General features: G+C 40.3%; 1 protein-coding gene across 1 annotated transcript; it reads left to right on the plus strand.

Annotated features, from left to right (window-relative positions):
- Positions 1-2,323: 2,323 nt before the first annotated feature.
- ptprna (protein tyrosine phosphatase receptor type Na) lies at positions 2,324-23,173 on the plus strand. The gene is made up of 24 exons (XM_069663636.1): positions 2,324-2,565; positions 5,485-5,535; positions 9,909-10,019; positions 11,416-11,536; positions 11,724-11,871; positions 11,999-12,194; positions 12,367-12,519; positions 12,662-12,787; positions 12,950-12,984; positions 13,071-13,336; positions 13,445-13,531; positions 13,657-13,736; positions 13,869-13,933; positions 16,741-16,950; positions 17,054-17,311; positions 17,393-17,540; positions 17,737-17,810; positions 18,248-18,325; positions 18,461-18,580; positions 18,668-18,834; positions 19,580-19,633; positions 19,745-19,809; positions 20,537-20,610; positions 21,264-23,173. The coding sequence occupies exons 1-24, from the start codon at positions 2,490-2,492 to the stop codon at positions 21,333-21,335; spliced, it is 2,835 nt and encodes a 944-aa protein (XP_069519737.1). The 5' UTR covers positions 2,324-2,489; the 3' UTR covers positions 21,336-23,173.
- Positions 23,174-23,601: the final 428 nt, after the last annotated feature.

Genomic DNA, 23,601 nt, shown 5'->3' on the forward strand with positions numbered 1-23,601 from the left:
TTACGACAAAATCGGTGTAAAAAACTGTTCCATCTATCCTGTTATTTACTTTACTCCTTCAACACCACCTAAGGGTGCAGTATTCTGGTGTAGGGTGGAGGGGGCTAGCCTGTTGAATGTGAGGGCAGACAGGAGCCAAGCAGTGTGGATGGCATGATGGGAAATAGATTAAGGTTCCTTTTTAAACCACAGGCCATGAAAAAAAAAAATAGAAACAATATTTGTTTTCATTAAACAGACATCTTTACAATGACAGCTCCATATAAGTTCACTTGAAGATGAATCAGCAGTAAATAATACAGTCACAAGTTCATTGTATATTAGATTTGGCAGCTGCAGAATGTGATAATATTGGCAGTAAGAGAATGCAAAAGGAAAGATGGTGAAAAGCTTGTGATGCTTTTATAAGACTTTAAGGGTATGTATAGGTGAAGGGTGTCCAGCTGGTTTCATCCTTCATAAACATAGAATGCAAGTTGCCAGGCAACCAACCAAACAAGCATACACACATGCCGACAAGCTGAGCTGTCACACGAGAGTGACACGAGGACGAAGGGATAAAAGCACTGAAGGAGAGGGAGAGAAAGAGAGATTGACATAGTCTCCCTGTGTGTGCAGTATTTGTGTTGGTACATTGGTGATTGCATGCAACTGTGTAACACTGAACCCAGAGCAACTTCATAAGGGTCTTTTACAAGCAAATTTGTTCCAGATCTATTTTAAGTTTATCTTTGGAGAGATGCGATATCAAAAGGCGGCGACAACACAATGTGCCTGAAATAGAGACCAGCGGACATCAAATCAAATCATGTAACTCATGAGTCATACCAAATAAAGGCTACTTCCTGTTTTATCTAGCTGCTCCAGCCTTCTGTCCCTTCTGTCAACAATTAGTAATGTTTTGTTGAAACTCAATATTCAGTAAAGTGTTAGAAGCCAAAATGATGTCACTGGAGGCTGCATATATGCCAAGGATAAGATCAGCGTGTGAAAAGCAGGGCCAAAGCCAAGAATCTGCAACACCACTGAGCAAGCTTAACATCTGTTAGTTTGCTTAAATAAGAACTGAAGTGTAGTATAGGTTTTCTTTCAATTTTTTTATTTTTATTTATTTATTTATTATTATTATTAAAAAATGTAGAGCAGTTTCTTAGACTGACTAAAATAAGAAGAAATGTTTCTACTTTTGTGTAGGATGGGGTGAATTATATATGTGGTCAGGAAGAAGCGCCATAGTCTTATAAAACAATAAAGGGGAAGGACACAGGGTTTTGACATATAACAAAACAAAGCATTAAACATTAAATGCAGCTTTCCATTATTAGTATTATTATTATATTGTCCTGAAAAATAAGGTGTGGTAGGTAGTGTGGTTTGCAAAAACACGACAAAACATTCCAATTATACAAAACTAGAAAAAATAGAGGACATGCCTTTCCTTCTGAAATAGCAGTTGCATTTGATAGACACAAGAGGGAGCTAGAGCACAACTGCTGTGAGAATACTTCCCCTATCTATCTATCTATCTATCTATCTATCCGCTTTATTTGGTTTTATTGTAATCCGAATTTATCAATTAAGATCAATGATACATTATTCCACCTTTAATCAGCACTCTCTTCAAGATTTGGTACATATTGGCAATACAATGACATTACCAATTTTGTTGGTCAAAATGTGTGTGCATTGTGGTTTTACCTGCGCTGAGGTAAATTCAGACACAGATTGTGTGTGCACCACGTGTGCACGTGTAGGGCCTTTGAGATTTCTCGTGGTCCAATCCTCCTAGCCTCCCTTTCTTCCTTGTTTCCTGCCTTTACTCTAATTTGGGGAAAACAGTAATTAAACAAATAGGCTACCAAGTTACCGGTGTTCATATCAGATATGGGAAAGGCAAACGTGAAATTGCTCGAAACCTGTGTTGCAATAGGCATAAAAACTGCAAACATTAGCTTAAAAGCGGAGACTGGATTAGCATACCCGTGCACACCTGCAAGCTGCCTGATAGGACAGAAACGTTGCATCTGTCACGTTTTGTGTGCATGCTCGCACGTTTATAAATAATACATTCATGACGTTTGTGGATTCGTGAATCTAAAACTTCACGGTTTAACTCGCTCATCTCCCTCTGTGTTTGAAAACCGTAATGACGTCACAGCAGGTCCACTCCTCTGACTGCCTGTACGTTATTTCCTGCAGATCTGCTGTCGTGGGTCGATACTACGTTACGTTATCACAGCTCAACCCTCTTCATCCTCCTCCTCTCCATCCCCACGCCCCGCCTGCTCTCTGTGAATGAGGAATTAGTTTTTTTTCAACCATTTATTTCTGTTTTTCCGTCACATTGCCTGCTGTGGTGCAATGTGAGCTGAAGACACAGGCTGCGGCTCGTTTTAAGAACACTATGGGGATTTAAAGGAGGGAAAAAAGGACCAAAGCAAAGCATCTGTCTCACTGCATCTCCTCTGCTGAGAGGCTTCACTGGGATCATGATCCACCTTAAACCATGGCGAGTCCTGCTCCTATTTACCGTGCTGTGCCAATCTGGGATGTCAGAGAAATACGGTAAGATGATGATGACACGGTGCTGATGAGAAGTCACGGTTCTATTCCTGTATGCCTTATATTCCCTCAGGTACATGATGTATCCAACTAATGACTTACTGATCTCACCCGGATACTTTATCCATGAGGCATCGCCATCATGAGGCTGATTAAATTTAGAGATAAATATATCTATGTTGTGTGTCATTCTTTCAAAATAATTATTTGATTTATAGAGATGGACTGTGGGTAAATAGAAAGGGGGATGAGATGCAACTGAGCCGGAGAAGAGATGGAAGATGCAGAATGATAAGGCAGATAAAAACTACAGAGCCTTTTAAATTTTCCTACACAGCAAAAGAAGAAAAGACAGCAGAATTATGTATAGACATTAGATAGTATGTTCACACTCCTGTTTCACTGTATTTGGTACGGTAGAAAGCATTGTAGACTGCTTCCAATACACAGAGAAGCAAATATTACCTTTAGCTTGCATGTTTTCTATATTAAATTAAAAAGAATAAAGTTATGTCGAATATTTGTCGCCTTTTTTTTAAAAATACATCAACTGATGCCTGATCAGTGTCGAGCTCTCATCAGCAGCAGAAATGCCGTGACATTTGCTGTTTAATGTTAATATTATTAAAAATGGCAGTGGCTTCAGCTAGTTTTTTTCCTATTGACTGTTGCTAAAGAAAGAGAGTTTTAATTACTTTTCCTGTCTTAGATTGAAGCATTGAGCGGGCATAATTAGAAATCAATACAACGATTCAACAAGTGTATTGTTACATCCTACATCCTTTCAGACTTCTTGCCAAAGATTGGTTGTTGTTTTTTTTCCCTAAGGCTTTTTTTTTCCAGAAAAAAAAAATATATATAAACGTCTGACATGTGTAGGAGGAGGTTTGTAAAGTATGTAGAGCATTCAGTGAGTAATTCAGACTGAGATGGAGAAAAGCCAAATGCTAGAGTCTGCCTCCGGTTTTCTCCGACAAAAACAACTGCACAGGATTTAGTTCAAACAGAAGGGTTTCCACCCCCATCTTTTCCCCTCCACACTGTTTATATTTAATCATTTGAATCACCTAAGGCATATTTCATATACTCCATAATTTAAGTGTTATAATTTAAGTACAATTACTAAAATGTGATGCATAAAGCAGCTGAGAAACAGTTAATACGGTTTATTTTAGACATCTTTATGTGAACCTTTATTTTGAAATATCTATAAAAACAAGAACAAGAAACATAAAATGCAGGTCAAATATTGTGTTTTCTACACAGTTTGAAGAAAACCTTTATAATAATATTAGAAAAAAAACGTATAATTACAAACAATAAGCTGCTCAATGTGATGCCATTCTGCAAGTGCTGCAGATTTCAGCACCATGGAGAGACACCACTGTTTCCTCCCTTTGTCCATTCATCCATTAACATCTCTTTGCTTCCATCTCTTCACACAAGCATCCATCCATCTATTTATTTGAGCAGCCATCCATCCATATGTCGGACTGTCGTTCTCTCTCACATGTTAAAGCTGACATCTCTGCAACCAAGCCGTTTCCCCGGATGTCCTGTTGCTATGACAAACACAGGTTTCCCGTTAATTAGCTTACAAAAGGTCTGAGATTCACTGGAACCTTGAGCTATTTTACTTTACCAGTAAAAAAAAATGTTCCCATGTTAAATAAAAATCATTTAAAAGAATCTATTTGTCTCTTTGTTTTAGCTCCATGTTGCTTGATGGCCCGACACTACCACATGTCCTGGACATCCAATCAGTGTTTGATGACTAGGATTGACATTTACACACATTGTCTTGTCAAGATTGTGTCAGTGCCTCTTCAAGCCCCTGTATGTCACAGATACCTCTTGGCTGTTTCCTAATGCTATTATATCAATGAGTTTTTTTCAGCTCGACATGAAGCAGAGTCACAGATTGCACCTGAACAAATGCTTGCCTGCAAGACTCAGAGAACGATTCAGTCTAAATTATTTCAAAAGAAGTGTAAAACAGGAAATTATTTCTTGTCCTCATAAGTCTCAGGTTTCAACGTTTTAAAAGGCATCCAAGAATGCGTATGAAAAGTGTTTCTTAGAGTAGATGTGAGTCACTGAAACCACTGTTTGGATCTGCGTCACTTCATTTAAAGGCAGAGGAAATAGATGTCAATCTTCTCTATCAAAGCCTCTATCCAATGTTCCGGTAAACATTCTGCAAACCAGCTGCACACCTGCCGTCTTATGCTTTTATAATAATTTGGGTTATATAAGTCATATCCTCACATGCACAAATGGATTTCATGCCATTTATTCACTTGTTTTGTCTGCAAACCTCTGGGAATACAGGGTAAAAAGTGACATGAGCTCTGACGTAAGAGAGAAAGGCTGACAGAATGATCCCTGCAATATTCTGCCCTTGATCCGTTTCTATCTATCGCCTACCACCTGCTCCTTCCCACAATGCCGAAACCCCCAAGGCCTTACTCACCACCCCAAAATAAAAAGGAGTGAAACAGATGAACATGACATGCAAAGGAATGATAAAAAATACCAACAACACTTCAACAATCCAAAAAATAACTGCTTTACACTCTACATGCAGTAGGGCAAAAAAATCATTACGTTTGTGTTTCAAGGCTGATGACTGACGCCACTTGAGCTAAAGAGACTGTTAGAACGTCTTTGAGCAATTATATAACAGTCTCATAAAAGATAATTGCAGTCAAGTTGGGCTCTAACAATGGCTGCATTTCACTATAAAAGGCTTCTGTGTTTCTGAGCAGAACATTTAAAGCTAATTACAATGAGTAATTCAGGGTTAGGCTCACTTTGTTGTGTTCTCATTTCAAGTCCTTCAAATGCGAATTAAAGCACTCGTAACCATGGAAATGACACTTTACACTGAGTACCTGTTGGCCTTCTGTCTTTCTGCCTCAGGTTGCCTGTTTGAGAGAAAGCTGTGCACGAGGGATCAGTTCTGCTCAGATGGTGAGTAAAAGCACACAAGCAAACATATTGTCTCTCTTGCACATAAACTTTTAAGAGGGACTACTTGCTGTATCCTTTCCTGTCTCTGCAGTATATTGGATGATTAACCATGCAGCTGTAAACACACACACCAACACACACAATGAAACACACATATGCTGCCACAAACAATGTGTATAAAAATACACAAACACACGTCAAGGTTTTTTTCCCCTCTCCGCCCTGTGTGTCTGCTCTCTCTCCCGTCACCTGCTGCTCTCCCTTTCTCCGTCTTTATCTAAGCCCCTCCCCCGCTCTGCAGTCTCCATGGTAACACTGACATCATGGTGAGGTCGACACCCCCACAGTTGTTGTGCTAATACAGCGATGAGTCACTGACACACACTTACGCACTTGTCTGTGGAAATTGCACTTACGCACACACGCAGCCATTGGACAGAACACAGAATGGATCAGCGTGCAGCAGCCACAGGGCTGTATTCATGCACAGCTGAGGTGGAAACAAGGGAGAAAGATATTTGATGAGAAGTCTGATTGGCTGCGTCTCTTCAATGCAAAATAAGCTGGAAACAATCTGCATGTTTTGAAGACCCCAGCAAATACTAATTGGCTTGTTGTGTAAAATACAGACAGTGTAGCCGTTGCAGTTTCCACAGACACACGCAGGTCTCCCAGTGACACACACATAAAGGAGAAGCAGCCACTGTGTTGACTGAACATGAAGAGGTCACAGAGGTGTTTGGCAGAAGGAGACAATGAGGAGTAACAGTGAAATCAATAGAAAACTTTCAGACTGTTTTAGGTCTTAATTGACTTAAACTTATCTTATACTCATCTTATACAAATGATTTGTACCTTCTGTCTGTGTTCAGTATTCTCCACTCGAACTAAGCATCTCACTGTGCAATGCATTACTGTAAACTAGGGAAGCACGATATTGGATTTTATGCCGATATTTTCCAACCCATTTTGCAGATTGGCGATTTCCATACCAATATATTAGGCACATGTTTCTTTCCACCTAATTGCAGAGAACATCAAGTCTCCCCTTATTGTAGCAGATGCAGAAATAACATACAGTGCTTTTTAAAATGTACACATTCACTGGGCAATATAAAAAAACTACTTAAACTCAGGTTTAAGCACACTCGCGCCGAGTTAATGTCGTAGCACGTCAAACTTTTTTAGGGAGTCATTGAGCATTTAGGCTTTTTTAAAGCATTGTTTTGTCCGCAGAAAATATCAGCAGAAAAATGACATATCTGCCGATGCCAATATGTCATTTTTCAAGCCATTATCTGCAGATACCGATAACGTAGCAATAATATTGTGTATCCCTACTGTAAACTGATTGTAAATTAATGATTGTACTTATTGTATGACACATTTTACATCCTAGAAATCAAATTTGTCATGAAATATTCTAATTTATAAAAATATTTTAAAACCTATAACAGAAGCAGAAATGCTTTCCTCTCCAGTTTCCTGTTTTAATGTCTTTTTCTCTATTATTAGAGGAATTAATCCTACTTTGTACTACAGTTTCTGTTTTAATAAAATAAATACTAAGCAGTTTTGTCGTTTTTTGTAGATTGTGTAGAATGATATAGATTGATTGTTTTTGTATAGTCAAAAGCAGAAGGAATGCTTTTACTTTAGCATAGAAAATACAGCACTATATAATCATTAACTATGAATCCTGAATTGAACTGAACAAAATAATCTGAATCTGAAAGCATTGTGTTAAGTCCGCCCCTACAACACTAATGACAGAGATCCCAGCTTACTGCATAGATTCTTGTAATGTTCCCGTAAGGCGCACAACCAGCCTTTGATGTCTATTGATGTCGCCTCGCTGCACAGCACAGCCTCTGTCCCTGCAGCAAATCCCCACACTCGAAGGTTTTTCTTGTAGTTAAAGTTCTTTTCTGTCTGCAGGCCTGCTGCCTGCCACCAGTGATACACAAGATTGATTGCATCTTGTGTGCCATAGTGGGCTATATGGAACACACAGCATCTTTTAGGTGCTCTCAGCAGTTGTGTGTGTGCCGGCTCTTATTGACTTGGTTGTGTGCCAGGCAGATAAGGAGTTTTTTACCCAGAGAAACTGAGAAGTGGAGGTTTTTGTTGTTAGTGTTAATGTTTGCTCCTTCTCTTGTCCTTCTCCAGCAACAACTATGCAACATATTGCAAGTGCGAAGAGCAATATTTATGCATGGATCATGGTTGCGTTTATGATGTTGTAGTTGTAGGGATCTCTCCTGTAAGCCTGAACTCTTTCTTAGAGTGAGTCCTCTGTTAAACAAAGCAAGATCATACTTTACACTGTCCCCTAAGGTCTCTGTTTACAGGCGTAGCGCCCTGACCTTGTCAACCAGCTGCTCTTGGAGGTGCTGACCTTGTGGAAAACAGGTGGATTTACAACAGGCTTCTGGACAGTCAACAAGGGTGTTGTACAATGTTTGGCCTAGATTAAAATAATTTCCTGTGCTATAAACTCTGTACCATCTCTGGACTTTGCCATTAAGGCTCTACAATTTGAAAACAACAACAAACCCTCCTAAATACTGTTTATTCATGCTTTAAACACCCAGCCCTTTTCCACCCAGGGCTGGCACAAATTTCACCTACTGTAAAACATAGTGCTCTTGCTTGTCATCACTCGTCAATTTTTAATTTGTGTAATTTTAGCCAAACATCTTTTACATTGTTCAACGGCATATATTCCCTGCACAAAAATGATATCCACAGAAATAACCCGAGCTCCAGAAATAGTCCCAATCCAATCAAGCCGTGCAGTTTGCCGCCTCTTCTCCATTCATCTTCCGTTCCTCCTGCATCCCTCCGTGTCCCTCTTCTCTCTGTCATCAGTTCTCCACCAGGAATAAGAGCTACTGTATGTCTACTCTAGCAGTACAAACCATTGCCAGGATACAATATCCCATGTCGTATCACATCATCAGTATCAGTCTTTTGTAATTTGATTCAGGGTTTCACTGACTTGGGTGTATCTTCTGTGTGTGTCAGTGAAGGAAAGCTGCACAAGCTTGCATCTGCATCTGTAGTTAATGATATGCATCTCTTATCAGGCTAAGGATCAACTTAAACAACACTAACATTTAAAAGCAGGAGTAACTCTGCAAAACAAATATGAAGGCAAACATGTCACGCTTCAATAAATAAAGTGGTAAAAAACAAGCTTCACTGCTCCCTATAGCATTTGTGGCTGCACATTAATCCTCTCTAATCGCTTCACTATAATGATGCACAGTTTCACCAGTTTTAGCTGGTGTAGAGAAAGTCTGTGATGACTCATCAGTGCGCCGGATAATGCAAAGTCTGCTCTGCTTTATCTTCATTCCAAACACATCGCCATGACATCCGTCTGACAATCGCTTTCTTTTGAAATATCTTTGTCTTGTCGATGAGCCACAATAAAAGCTCTGCAATACAGTTAGTCAGTAATGTCAGCCTTTAAGTATCAAACTCACTTGTTTAACACACACCGGTGCATAGCCTCTTTCCTCAGCTTGATCCCCTGGTTTTAGCCTGTTTTAATTGTGTTTTTTGTTCAAACTATGTATTCAATTCTAATAATTTAAATTTATGATTTAAAAGAACACTTGCATACATTCATGAAGCGTAAAATGATGCATCAGCTTGTTTCTAGCAGGTGAGTCGATGCATGAAATTGCGTGGGCTCAGGTTGACATAATGTCTGCAAGTTGTAATTTCTCTTCATGTACTGCAGATGGTTTGGGAACAGTTCATACAAAATAATATTGATTAAATGCTAATATAGTTTCTGTTGCCATGAGGCTGCCTCCAGGTTATCAGCTGCTTCAAAGGAACTTTTTTCTAAAGCACACGCGCTGACGGTGGCAGAACTTCGTCAAAGGGAATATGACAAGCAGTCAAAGTGTGTCAGTGTGTGGGCTGTACTTCAGAACTATGACTCACTGCTGTGGGCCACTGTGGTGTGGGCTAACATAAGAATTACGGCTAACACAAAGCACTGCACTGTACATCAAGGGCAACCTAATAGAAATGTTTGTGGTGAAATTAATACGACCAAAAAAACTGGTGCATTGTTATTTTATCTCTCTTTTTGTCATAGTAGGAGACGCACAGATATTACTACAAGCACTAACAATGGCTTTATTAAATTCAGTCGTCCCAATAAGCTATGACAGTGTGTCGGTGAGTCATTCACAATTCCAGGACCCTGAAACTGACGCAGCTAAATGGAATTCAGCCTTCGTTCATTTTAATATTAACAGCTTTCCTACTAAACTGAGCTGGACTTTGTAAAAGGAGTCACTTTTAAAAGCTTTGGAGACTAACTTGGCATTGTCTTTGTGTGTTTATTTTAGACGGACTCTTTGGTCAGTGTCGTAGCTCGAAGCAGGACCAGGTCCAGTATCAGGTGTCCGTTCCTGTTCTGAAGAGGATGCAGGAAGTGCTCAAACAGCTCATGCTACAAGGTGAGACAATATAAGGAAATCATCACCAGCATTAATTTACAAAGCTAAATGCTAATGTCTGTGTGCGAATATGCTCAAAAAAATATTTAGATATAGTGACTGTATAAATAGATGGACAACACGTCTCCATCTGCTCTCATTGTACGGAATTGATGCCAAAATAGCCCCCTTGACAGGCACTGCCATCTTGTGATAGTGATGTCATTGTTGCACAGTAGGGATCGGTGGCTCCTCCGCTGTAGCCACTTCCGTTTACCAAACAGCAAGGATTTCGAACGTTGCTGTATTTAACAGCAGAACAGCGTCTTGTGTTGGTCTGAAGCAGACGTTCACAGATATGGAAACTTCAGTGACTGTAGTGATTGTTTTAGTTACGTTTTCTCTCGCCGATCCTCCTCCACTCTGCTAATCCAGAACAGATCGACTGCAGGAGCCGTATTTGTCAACAGAGCTGTCAGTCATTCTTTTCATAGCATCAGAAAAATAATTAAAACTAAACTTGACAGAAAAATGAACACTCGGATGTAAATCAGCATGATAAGAACTAACTATGATGACAGAAACCTGGCTTGTATTTATTAATTTTTTTCCAAAATCTCTTAGAAAATAGTAAAGTGTCTGCATTTTGGCGTGTATTTTGATTTTATAGTTTGACTCATGTCCCATCTGTTAACATGGAGGAGGCGGGCTTTATGACCTATACTGCAGCCAGTCAGCAGGGGGCGATATGCTTTGGCTTCCCTTTTAGGTAGCTGTCTTGTCGTCCATCTTTTTATACAGTTTATGGTATAAAATGACAAAGCTAACATGCTAGCTAGTTGGAAAATGTTTGCTAGCATGCTAACATTTATTAACTAGCCTAAACACAAAGTACACTTGAGGTGATGAGAAAGTGGTCAGTTCTGAAGCTGTTATATACCAAAGTATTGAACAAATTGAAGTTTGGTCCAGATTGTGGTTCCATGATCTTCTGGGGACCATGAATGTCTGTACAAAAAATGTCAAGACAATCCCTCCATTAGTTTATGCAAAGTTTGGGTCTAGACAATAGTGGTGAAACGGCCAAGACATTTTTATTCAGACGTTCCATTAGCATGGCTAAAAAATAGCATCTTTATAGTTATAGTGACGTCAATTTGTTCAGAACTATTATAGTAACCATGGTGAACTGCTGGACAATTCATTAATAAGGCAAAAACCCATTTAAGCTTTAACAGAAGCACTTTAACATGACTCCTGCTGCATAAGAATCAGTATTGATTTCAGAGTATCTCTAGCTTCTTTTGTTCACACACACCTCTGTCTTGCACTCTCACTCTAAGCTTCTGTGGTGGTTTTTAATTGCTTTTTGTCCTTGTGTGTGTGTGTGTGTGGGCGTGTGTGTGTGTGTGTGTAGGCCTTTCCTGGCAAGATGACATCACCCAGTATATTTTATCAAAGGAGCTGAAGAGAGTCCCTCATACCACCCAACCCTTTAAGCCAAACGCCTCTTCCTCCTCCTCCTCTCATTCATCTCAGTAAGTACTCTTCGGTTTCAGTGATGACATTTCACACAAAACGAATGAGTCGAAAGAAGGAATCAGATCCATCCATTCATTTCACCCTGAGTCACCATTCATAATCCTTTGTTCCTTTATCCTTCCCTCCTTTTTAACCTCTCTGCATCCATCCCAATCCTCTCTTTGTTTCTGTCTGGGTTGCCAGGTCCAAACAGCACATCCCTCAACACCACAGCTCTAAGTCAGGGTCCGCTCCCAATGGTGGCAACTATTTGGATTACATGATTGTTGAGCCTCCTCAGAACCCACTACGCATGCAGACGGCCTCCATGGACCCATACACGTACCACCAGGTACACACACACACACACTCACACGTACATAATTTATTAAAAACCAGTATAAATATAAAATGTTATTCAAATATAATCTTACATGTCACACAGTCTTCAATGACTGTATTTTCTCTCCTTATTTCAGCACAGGTACCAAGATGACATAGAGAGATCACTCATTGGGGCAGGAGGAGGTTATGCCCGCCCCTCCTCAAGGTCCCAGGCCAATCAGAGAGAGCGAGAGCGGGACAGGCAGCTGCTACAGGAAGCCTTGTCTCTCTACCTAGCGTCTCCACAGCCGTCCTATCGTCATCGAGGGCCTGCTTCCATGGCACCTGCAGGTAATTTGGATTTTCAAAATAAAAGACACAAGAAAAAAGCTATTTCGGATGCAGGGAAAATGAAAACAATAAACTACTGAATATAAGATAACACAGATGAAGACAGGCTTTATTTGGTCATTTGGTTGAAAACTATTTTGTTTACCATTGGTATTTATATTGCTATGAACAGGTCTGCCTTATTATGAGGAACTGGAACTGGAGATACCAGTAGACTATGTGGAAGACTACACCATAGAGGAGAGACTTGGTACTGCTGGCAGACAACAAACTATGCAGAATAAGAAAATTCCCCAGGACATAAGCCCCCAGTCTGGAAACACTGGTGAGGAAAAGGAACAGAAATCTACTTAAGCTTAATTTATTGAATTGATACAAATTCAGCAGATTTATTCTTTGCGTTTACATACAAAGTGTGCATATGTGGACCGTGCTAAGATAATGCTAACTCTGCTACCCTGTGTTAGATGGCCTCCTCCAGAGGATGTCAGGGGTCCTGCAGAGGTATGGAGTCGACCCGAGAGAGCTCAGCCAAGAGCAGCTCTACAAGCTAGCCCTTATTCTGCAGCTGCTGCAGGCCCAGGACAAAACAGGTACAGTGGTTCATTTAGTACTCATGTTCTGTTTAATCTATAAGTAAAAAAAAACAAACCCAAAGTCACTTATTATCTAAGGGGCATATTTATCTTCACATTGAAAACTAAGTAGAACTACAGAGTCTCCTGTTCACATAACTTTGTCTGTCTTTCCTACAGATCCAATTGAAAAAGAACTCATCACCCTCAAGGAGGTATGTCAGCATCCATTAGCAGCAGTGTTCCCTACACTTTTCACACACTTCTTGTCACTTGAACGTCTCCTATCGTTCCCCCGTAGATGCAGATGTTAAAGACAGACGGTGTGTCCAATAAGCAGGAGAAGCCTGCCCTCGTCCCCGGTCCCCCTGTCGCCCCTCCTGCCCACGCCTCGCTCTCAGTCCCAGCTACACCTCCAGCCAAGAGTGCCAGCCTCCCCCCTGCTGCCTCCCAGCCCCCGCAGGCCGCTCCTGTTGAAGCTGCGCCAGCCTCAAAGGAGCATGGGCCGCCGCTGGTGGAGGGGACAGGAGGCAAAGAGGAGTATGGGTACATTGTCACCAACCAGAGGTCAGTTTAACACATGAATTAGTCACTAGATGCTGTGTTATATTCTAGTAGAGATTAGGAATTATTAAACATGTTTGCAAGTGTGATAATGATGTTTTTCTTTTGTAGTCCTCTCAGTTTATATGATGGAGTGAAGCTGTTGGAGCTCCTGGCTGATAAGATACACCTGACGACCAGCAGCTTCATCAACATCAGGTAACACCAACATTTTTTGTGGCTCAAGAAGATGTGAAATTCACACTTTTACTCCAGACAATAAGAAAAATGTTCACAGTTTTGAAGCGATCACCATATGTGTCACTGTGACTTTATGTTTCCAGTGTGGTGGGCCATGCACTGACTTTCCGTATCCGCCAGAATGAGCACAACATGACGGCTGCAGAGGTGGCTGCAAAAGCTGGTAAGACACACTAACGCCTACCTGCCGTAGTGCTGTCAATCTCGCTTTATTTCCCTCAAATACTACTGCACCAAACTTGCTTTTTTTTCTCTCATCCTGTCATAAAAATATTTATTTTTTCATCCCAAACAGTATCTGAGAAGAACTTCCTGGAGTCGGAGACAGGCCTGAAGATAGTACAGACTGGTGTAGGAGAGGTACGTGATAACTTGTAACCCCAAGAGGCAACAGATATATATTAACTGCTTTTTATTCTTTATTCTAATGGATCCACCTGATCCAAACCTGTTTGTTTAATCAGGTGAAAAGGTTCAGATACAAAGCACACATTAGCTCAACTTTTTGTAAGACAAATATCTTTCAAATCCATCTAACCTTTACAGCTTGTTTTCACCCACCACCTCACTTTGTGCTGTGATATTGTGTCTCTGTGTGTATGTGCCACCTAGGGCCAAGTAGCCAGAACAAATCAGCGAGACGACATCTCCTAACAACCAGTATTTCACTTGTTGCCATGGTGCTTTATCTCCTCTACCTTCCCCCCCTTACTGTGGCTCCCAGATCGCAGGTGCTATGGCAACAGTCACAAGTGTCATGAACCTCATTATTCGGGCTGATTCAGGGCCTCAGAATCATCACCTGCATCTCAAATTGTGTATTTAATAGATAAAAGTGTGATACTGAGTGATAAATGTACATTAAATGGAGTAAAACAGGGCCAACAAACTAACAGTGAGCAAAAAAGGAAAACAAATAAAGAGAAAATGTCAAGCATAAATTGATTGTTAGCAAACTTCCACGGATGTTTGTCTTGTTTTTTAAGAATTAAATGTGCACCATTAAATTATTTAATCCAGAAAAACACAATAACATGATAAATACCAGAGCACGTAGGGGGGACTGTAATGTACCGAGGCGTAGAACTAAACTTAGTCCAATGGTGGTGTCTGTTAGAGGCACTCATTCCTGGATGAGTTACCCGCACATATCAGGGACTGTGAACACTATTTTACTACCTTTAAAAAAAACTCATTGAATAAAAACACACCAGTCATGTACTCAGGCATTATATCCTTTTCCTCCTCTAATGCCAATTCCCGGAGGCTTCAGGCTCATCTTGCATTTTAACCAGCTTATTGTATGTTTTTGTAACAAATGTGTCAATTTCGTATGTAAAACTGTTTGCAAGCCTTTCTGTGAGCTCTCTTGTGGACTGTCCTGTGAAGTGTCCTCTAAATGTAAAATGTACTTTATGATTTTGTAGTTCCCTGCTTTAGGACTACAGAGGAAATTTAGCTATTGTGCTAATTCTAGCTTATTTACATTGGCACGTATTGCTGATAGGTTGATTAATGTGCAACAGTTCGTTACAACCAAGTAATCTTATTGGATAAGAGGCATTCCATGAGTGCTGATATGGAGTACAACATCACAGGGACTTTCCACTCTGTGTATCACACCGCCTCAGCCAGGGGTTCTGAATACTGTTAATTAACATCACTGCAGACTGTGTACGTCCACACTGATCAAGCTGGTACCTCTGAATCACACAGCAAACTCTTATTTTACTGGTTGATGATAAATTAAAACATACAGATAAATGTACATAATAATAGATAAAGTAACAAGATCGAAGAGAATGTTTGGGTTGCTTGGCAACAAAAGTCCAGCTTCAGTTAAGTTGTGGAACTAGTTGATTCGGTGGAGCGAAAAATAATCTGTTGTTACTAGTAGGTCCTTTTTACTTCTATTTGCTTGTACTGTTGTATAAAATCAATATCACACTTGAGGTCGTTCTCAACTGAATAGCAGTACAACATCACTGTGGCCTCGTGCCTACGGTTGAATCACAGCCGTGATGATATTCAGTACATCATCACTCTCTCTCATGTGATATAGTTTAACTGTCCTAATTCAATAAATTCAGTTAAAAAATTAAGAGAAGAAGTAATCAAATATGAAATTTCTGCTCCTTTCATGCACAACTGATTAAAAATCTTTATGGTTTTTATGTTTTTCTCCAAACTGATGATCACATACTGTATAAAAGTTGTTGATGCTATGGCATGTTAAATTTTTCTAATCATCATATGGTGAGTTTACAGACAAAAGAAAAAGAGTGATCATTGTTCACTGCAGGTAAAAAAGATTTCTGTGAAACACAAGAATACGTCTATTATCAACTATTGCAAATGGGAAACAACGAAAAACTGTGCACTGACAGTCTCCTTTATATCTGCACTCTCACAGTGACGCCACTGGCAGGACCGGCACGTACATCACACATTTATTGTGTTCAGCTCTTTTGTTGGTTCTGTTTGCCCGCTGAAAGATCAAACTTCTGTTAAAAAAATCAATTGTTCTCTCAATGCCAGTCATTCTTTAGTTTATAAGTGTCACTGCAATTTTCCTTCAGACTGTCATTTTAAATGGACTAAAGTGTGGTGATTCAGACTATGTGAGTGCGAGTGAAAAACTGCATTGTACACCTGCTTTGGTTTAAAATGGCAGTAAGGACTGTAAGGCTGAATCCTTTTGTATTGAGCAGTGTAGTGAAAACTGTTTTAAAAAAGGTAGTGAGAAGATGAAGAAGAGGTGGAATGACACACTGTTGGCGTGTGGTGTGTAATGTACCAAGGTTCACTGATCTCTGTGCAGCCTCTGCTGTCTTTCTAATGGCTTCCTGGATTGTACTACCTTTACTTCTCAGACCTCTGTCTTTTAAACTCAACATCAACCTCTCACTGAGCGCACTTTGCTGTCACATACTGTTAGATAGAAAGAAATATGTTGTTAGAATGAAATAAGTGACCTTTAACTTCCAGTGGTGAGCGCAGATTCCCCGGAGAGGCTCAGATTGAGTTGACTGCTCTTAAAAGTGAGCTGAGCTTGTCGACTAATGGAGATTGCTCACTCTCATGATGTAGAAATCTGTTTTCTTTGTGTTCCTTCTCTTCTGCTCCTATCTTGCTCATCACTCTTTATGATGTCTTTTTTTCCCCAGAGGACGGATGCACGGGGTCTCCCTCAGGTAACCAGGGTTTCCCAGGGCTCCAGCGGGACTGTCATCACCCTCGTTTCCATGGCAGTCGTAGGAGGCGTGCTGGTATTGGCCATGGCGGTGGCTTGTTTCAAGCACTACACTCAGCAAGTAGCTAATGGAAAGCTCGGTCTGGGGCCAGAGGCAGGAGGAGAAACACACTTTGACTATCAGGTACGCACATAGAAGGATTCAGATAAATCAATACATTTATTTATTTATCTTATTATTTACAATAAATCAATATTATAGTCATTCTCTCTCTCCTTACTCTCAGGAGCTATGTCGGCAGCACATGGCGTCCAAATCCTCCCTCTGCCGCCAGGACTGTGTGGGTAGCAGCATTGCAGGGTCTGCCATACCCACAGGTGCTGGAGGTCGCAGGGGCACAGACACGTCCCGCGTCAGCAGCGTCTCCTCCCAGTTCAGCGATGGCCCCCAGCACAGCCCGTCCTCCACCCACAGCTCCACCCCGTCCTGGAGCGAAGAGCCTGCTCAGTCTAACATGGACATCTCTACTGGTCACATGATACTGGTGAGTTAACACAGTCAGCGGAGACAGAATGGAATTTTTGGTTTGGCACCTCCTACATTTTATTTGTCATGTCTCCGTCAGGCTTACATGGAGGATCACCTGCGTAACAAGGACCGCCTGCAGAAGGAGTGGGAGGCTTTGTGCTCATACCAGGCTGACCCCAGTTCAGTAGCTGTGGCTCAAGTCCCGACCAACATGGACAAAAACCGACACGCTGAATCCCTCCCCTGTTAGTACATCGATGCATCACTATGTCGGATCATATCATCTCTAAATATCATATTGGTCATACAGCATCACGACAATTTCTAGCATTTAACTACACTAATACTGAATATTATGCAGTGAATTAGCAACAGAAGAGGGTATTATGATGTCTTTTATTAATTCAGTGACTCATTCTTGAAACCTGTTGTCTTTTACAGATGATCACACTCGAGTGAAGCTGAAGTCTGAAGTAAACCCCAATAAACAGGACTACATCAACGCCAGCATCATTGTAAGAGTTCTTTAAAACTACTTTTAAAATGCTCGTTTGTTAAACGGTTTTGTTTTGATGCATTCGAGGAAGTTGGGAAATCTGAAAGGCTGTCATGATACCGCGTAAGGGGATTTATCTCAAGTTTAATTTTAGATCTAGATTGTTAGCAGTTAGCATGCAGATATCTGTTTATAGAGATTAATAAGAAGCTAAATCGTCATCAGATAGCCGATGATGGGAGCCGGGATGTCATTACTGCACATTACGTTCTGCCTGCTTTTGCTCTGCACGGACTGTTTTTCCTGCATACACCGCAGCCTGCTGATACGTGATTGGTCAATATTACTCTGCGACTACAAGCGCACTACAAATGGAAACCAGAAGACTTGGCGTCCCGGAAGTCCACGTCCCTGTAACCCTAACATTTTGCTCTCTCTCTTCTTGTAATACCATAGTTTGATCATGACCCTCGTCAGCCAGCGTACATCGCCACACAGGGACCACTGCCTCACACTGTGGCTGATTTTTGGCAGGTTGGTCCAATCTTTCCTTTCTTTTTTCCCTTTCTTGTACTTACAGATGTCACAGATTTATTTTAATGCTCCAATAAGATCTATCCATGTGTACGCATCACTGCAATGTGTGTGTGTGTTCCCTTCAACCTCCAGATGGTGTGGGAGAACGGCTGCACGGTGATCGTGATGATGTCGGCTCTGGTGGAAGACGGAGAGAAACAGTGCGAGCGATACTGGCCTGATGAGGGCTCGTCACTCTACCACATCTATGAGGTTCATATCCTGTTGTCTTTTATTTCACATGTAGCAGTTTTTAAGATGCATGTCCTGTAAAAACATTCAAAACCGTGTGTTTATCAGGTGAACCTGGTGTCCGAACATATCTGGTGTAAGGACTTCCTGGTGCGTAGCTTCTACCTGAAGAACGTTCAGACGCAGGAGACCAGAACTTTGACGCAGTTCCACCTACTGAGCTGGCCGGCTGACGGCATCCCCACCTCCACGAGACCGCTGCTCGACTTCCGCAGGTAAGAAACTACGCAATCACACCGACGAGTTCCCACAAGGCTCACTCATTTTTATAAGCAAACACCAGATGTAGCAAACAGGTGGTGAGGATGTGCGGTGTGTGTAATGTTGCAGTGACTCACAGGTCCATCTTTTTTTTTTCTGTTTCCTGTCTTCTGCAGTGTTTTATATCCATTAAAACCCTTCAGTGGCTCATTTCATCCCCAACCCATCATCTCAGCTCTCTCTCTCCCTCTCTCCCAGTGTGCAGGTTGATAGGTTTGTATTTGAACATCTCCCAGTGTCATTTTTGTGGTTTGCAGCTAGTACTCTGGCTCCAGTTGCATAGTCACAAAAATGAGCATTGGCAGGTGTGACTGGCTACTGCAAGAGGGACAGTGAATCTGTGGCTTCCTCTTCACCTATTCTTTCCTGTAACATCTCACTGTCCTTCATGAACTTAGTAGTTTTATCATCTTCAAGTCCAGACCATTCCTTGTCAATGTCCATTGATCCTTTATTCTCCCTATTTTTTCACATTCTGATTTCCTAACATGTACCCAATGCTGCATAAGAGACATTAATATTTGTTTATATGCATTTATTAATGTCTTGCTGACAACAAGTTAGTCATGTATATTCCTTAAATATGTGAACTAGGTCAGTTAGAATTAAAAAGTTTGTGCTAAATCATTTATAATGGAGCCTTTTCTCTGTTCTTTGTTCTCCTTTCTGTCTCTGCTGCCCCTTGTTCCTGCTTTTCAGGAAGGTGAATAAATGCTACAGAGGTCGCTCCTGCCCGATCATTGTTCACTGCAGGTAAAAAAGATTTCTGTGAAACACAACAATACGTCTATTATCAACTATTGCAGATGGGAAACAGCGAAAAACTGTGCACTGACAGTCTCCTTTATATCTGCACTCTCACAGTGACGGCACTGGCAGGACCGGCACGTACATCCTCATAGACATGGTGCTGAACCGCATGGCCAAGGGTGAGTCGCTAACACGTAAATACATACTGTCATGAAGTCCATACATGATCCAAGTGTAGCAGTAAGGTATTTTAAAGATCAACATTTTAGAATTATGTTAAGCTTAGGTGGCCCCTTTAAGATTTGACTCCACCCACGTCATGGGTACATGGCTCTGTGTGTACACTGATGTGCTAACTGTTGTGGACAGCAGAGGGGGCTGTCCACTGTGTGTAGTTACTTAATTCTGCCTATGTGACACTTGAATAATTATTCCACACTTTATTTCAGGATGTTCTTCAACAAAGTAACTTGGTTGGAGGTGTCATGAAATACAGTTTAGATACTTTTATAGGATTAGCATAAAAAATGTTTTTTAGTTGTTAGGATGACTTTGTTACCCTTTTTTGTTCTTATTGTGGGTTTGCAAAGCACCCAGTAATAATACATATTTTACAGAATTCTGGGCTTTTGACTACATTGCTCTTAACTATCCTCTTGTGAAGAGAGATTATTTTTAAATTAAAATATATATATTTTTTAAATATAGGAATGAGTGATAAACTTCTTAGAATCCAGAGTAAATGTCTCACAGATTATAAAGAAATTAAACACATTTGTTTTTTGTCTTTATTTACGCATCTGAGAAGAGAGTTTTATTGTGAAAGTTACTTATCTGTACTATAGTGGCAGGATTACTCCCAAACTGTAGAAGTAATGCTTTTATTGTTCCTGTTGTTGTTGTTAGGAGTGAAAGAGATTGACATCGCAGCCTCACTCGAGCACATCAGAGACCAGAGACCTGGCTTGGTCCGCTCCAAGGTAACATTGATCTGTGTCTGTGTGTGTGTGTGTATCTGTGTATCCAATATTTGAGCATTTTAAAGTAGTAATCTCAAACATCTCAGTTTCGTTGTCTTTGGCGGCATCTATGGTGATAAACGGTAATTGCAGGAGCACACTTCCCAGATATCCAGACAGTGCTGCATGTGTGACGTCCACGGTTGGCTCCGGTTGTAACTCTTGATTTTCCTCGCTGACGGTCACTTTCCGTTTTAGACTGTTTGCCTTCATCTGAGCATTCTTTGTCTTTGTATTTTCACTTATTTTTGAAGTTGTATCTGTAGTCATTGATCTTTTGTTTGTTCAGCCATAGTAGATTACTGTTTACTCACAACACTTGCAGAGACAGACAAACAGCCGCTTAGCTCCGCCTACCCTTTTTTTCCACGAAAGTTGCACCAGAAATTTGCAGTTATACTGCAAATGCAAAGGCTTTCATCAGTGGGCCATAGGCTCAATCACCATTGTGTTACCTCATTCGGCTGATAGATAGTGACTTAACAGACATTTATTTAAATGAAAATCTTCGAGATTATTACTTTAAAGGCTGACTGTCATCATAATCCAATTGTCTTATTTCTAACCCAAATCCTCTCCTTTGCTCCTCTATCTCTCTTTCACATGCCGATCAGGACCAGTTTGAGTTTGCACTGACGGCAGTAGCTGAGGAGGTGAACGCCATCTTGAAAGCCCTGCCTCAGTGAGGACACGCACAGAGAAAAACACTCATGAGGACACACCCTTAGGATCCAGTCACGTATGTCTGGCCGTCACTGTAAATAAGAATTTGCTCAACCACACTCGGAGCAGTTACTGCTCTTGTTATCAGCATGCAGTATTTTACCAGCTTCTCATTCACTGGGGTTTAAACCTTTTGGACCTTAATTTAAAGATGCTTTAAAGATGATATAAGATAAACAGGAACAGAGAATTGTTATTTTTGCCATTATGGCACAAATGTAATGTCCGATCCATCATCTGAACTACAAAGGGGTAAAAATGTGTTAATACAGATTTCCACATTAGTGTCTACCTGAGTCTGAAGGGATATAATACATGTTGGTGTTCTGTCTACATCATTCCTTTTTACTGGACACGATTACTTCAAATGAACATAAGATTTACCACCAACACTTTGGGTTATTCAGGCTGTTCTGTTTTAAAACAGTGTGAAACGCCTATTTTAAAGAGCCGTTTTTGCTGATCTACATTAAGGTTTCAATCCATTTGAACTCTCTTGAGTGATGTTTTTCATGACACCAGGAATACTGTTCGTGACTGTCTAGTCTCTGTTGATTTCTGGCAAGTTTTTATTTGTCTCTGCCTCGACAACATGATTGTTTGCTTCAAGCACTGGTCCTTTCAGATGCTGTACACTGGCCAGACAGTACACATCGCCCTCTCTCTCTCTGTGCACAAAGGGTCATTTTGTTTGGGTTCCTTTGTTGTCTTACTCAGTGTACGACCTTGTGACTTATGTAAATAATCCACCTGATGATAGTGATTATTTCATGTAGCAGACAGATAGAAAATATCTATAAAAATGTATTTTTGACTTGACTTGAATAAATTTGTGACGTGATGCAGCAAAAAAGAGGCTTGAGTTTTTAGTTTCAAAATCATCTCATCATTTAGTGTTTGTGTCTTTGTTTTATTGAAAAGGTTCCATGTATCATTCAGAGAGAATCTAAAGTGCATCATAAGTCTTAATACAGTCTAGGCAGTTTTTAGGCAGCACAACGGTGGAATAGCAGGACATTACCTCCATTATCTATACCGCTTATTCTGTTCAGGGGGGGGGCTGGACCCTATCCCAGCTGTCAGTGGGTGAGAGGCGGGATACACCCTGGACTGATCGTCAAAGAAATGTAAGCATTACCACATGAGAGTGTGATATTGCTTTTATACGACAGTTAAACAAGTGGGAAATAGTAGTAAAAAGTAATAATCAACAAGAGTTTTTTGCTCCACCAACTCTGGACTTTTGTTGCCAAGCAACACCAACATTCTCCTGCACTCTGCGTCTACAAGTTACCACAGATCAGCTGTTTTTTGATCATGTACATTTATCTGTATGTTTTACTTTATCATCAACCAGTGAAATAAGAGTTTGCTGTGTGATTCAGAGATACCAGCTTGATCAGTATAGACATACACGGTCTGCTGTAACGTTAATTAACAGTATTCACCTGGCTGAGGTGGAGTGATACACAGATTGAAAAGTCCTAGGTATGTTGTACTCTATATCAGCACTCATTGTCATGGACGGGATTCACGGACATATTCTTAAGATAAAACTTTGTAAAGATTCGTAAAAAAAAAAGTTCTTAAGAATGTTCTTAAGTGCAATTCACTATTATTGTGTTAAGAACAGTCTTATTTCGTACAAACTTTTTTTAGTTACGAACTTCTTAGATGGGATGAGCTATGTATGTAAATAAGGCGAGTCATTATTGATTAAGGAATGTTAATTCAATTTATTAAAATGTTAACTGTCACATTTGCTTAATTTTAATAGATATGAGATGAATGCCAAAACAATAGTGACATGCTAACATTCTAAATAAATATTTAACTAAATTCAAGCTGTTGTTTGCTAAGTGTTGTGTTTGCTATTGTTTGCTTTATTGCTAAGTAAACCTAGTAAAACTGAAATTCAGTGAATTGATTGTCTAAAATATGTTTAAATGAATGAATGTAGAGTGCATACCTTTTCACTGTCACAATTTTAAGACATATGTAGGGTCATTTGTAGGGTCAACTAGGGTCAGTTGTGAAGAAACTTGAGAAGAAATTTAAGAACTTTTACTTTCAAGAATCGAATGTATTCTCAAGTTTTTTCTTATAAAGAAACATAAGAAGAAAGTTAGGGGGAAAAAACATAAGAACTTTTTTCAGGAATATAAATGTTTCTTAACTTTTTTCTTAATACTAAAGTTACGCAGAAAATTGCACTTAAGATTTTTTTCC

This window comes from Semicossyphus pulcher, unplaced genomic scaffold (assembly GCF_022749685.1).
Source record: "Semicossyphus pulcher isolate SPU_LCO1_2020_fin unplaced genomic scaffold, fSemPul1.0.p SCAF_15, whole genome shotgun sequence".
NCBI classification, from domain to species: domain Eukaryota; kingdom Metazoa; phylum Chordata; class Actinopteri; order Labriformes; family Labridae; genus Semicossyphus; species Semicossyphus pulcher.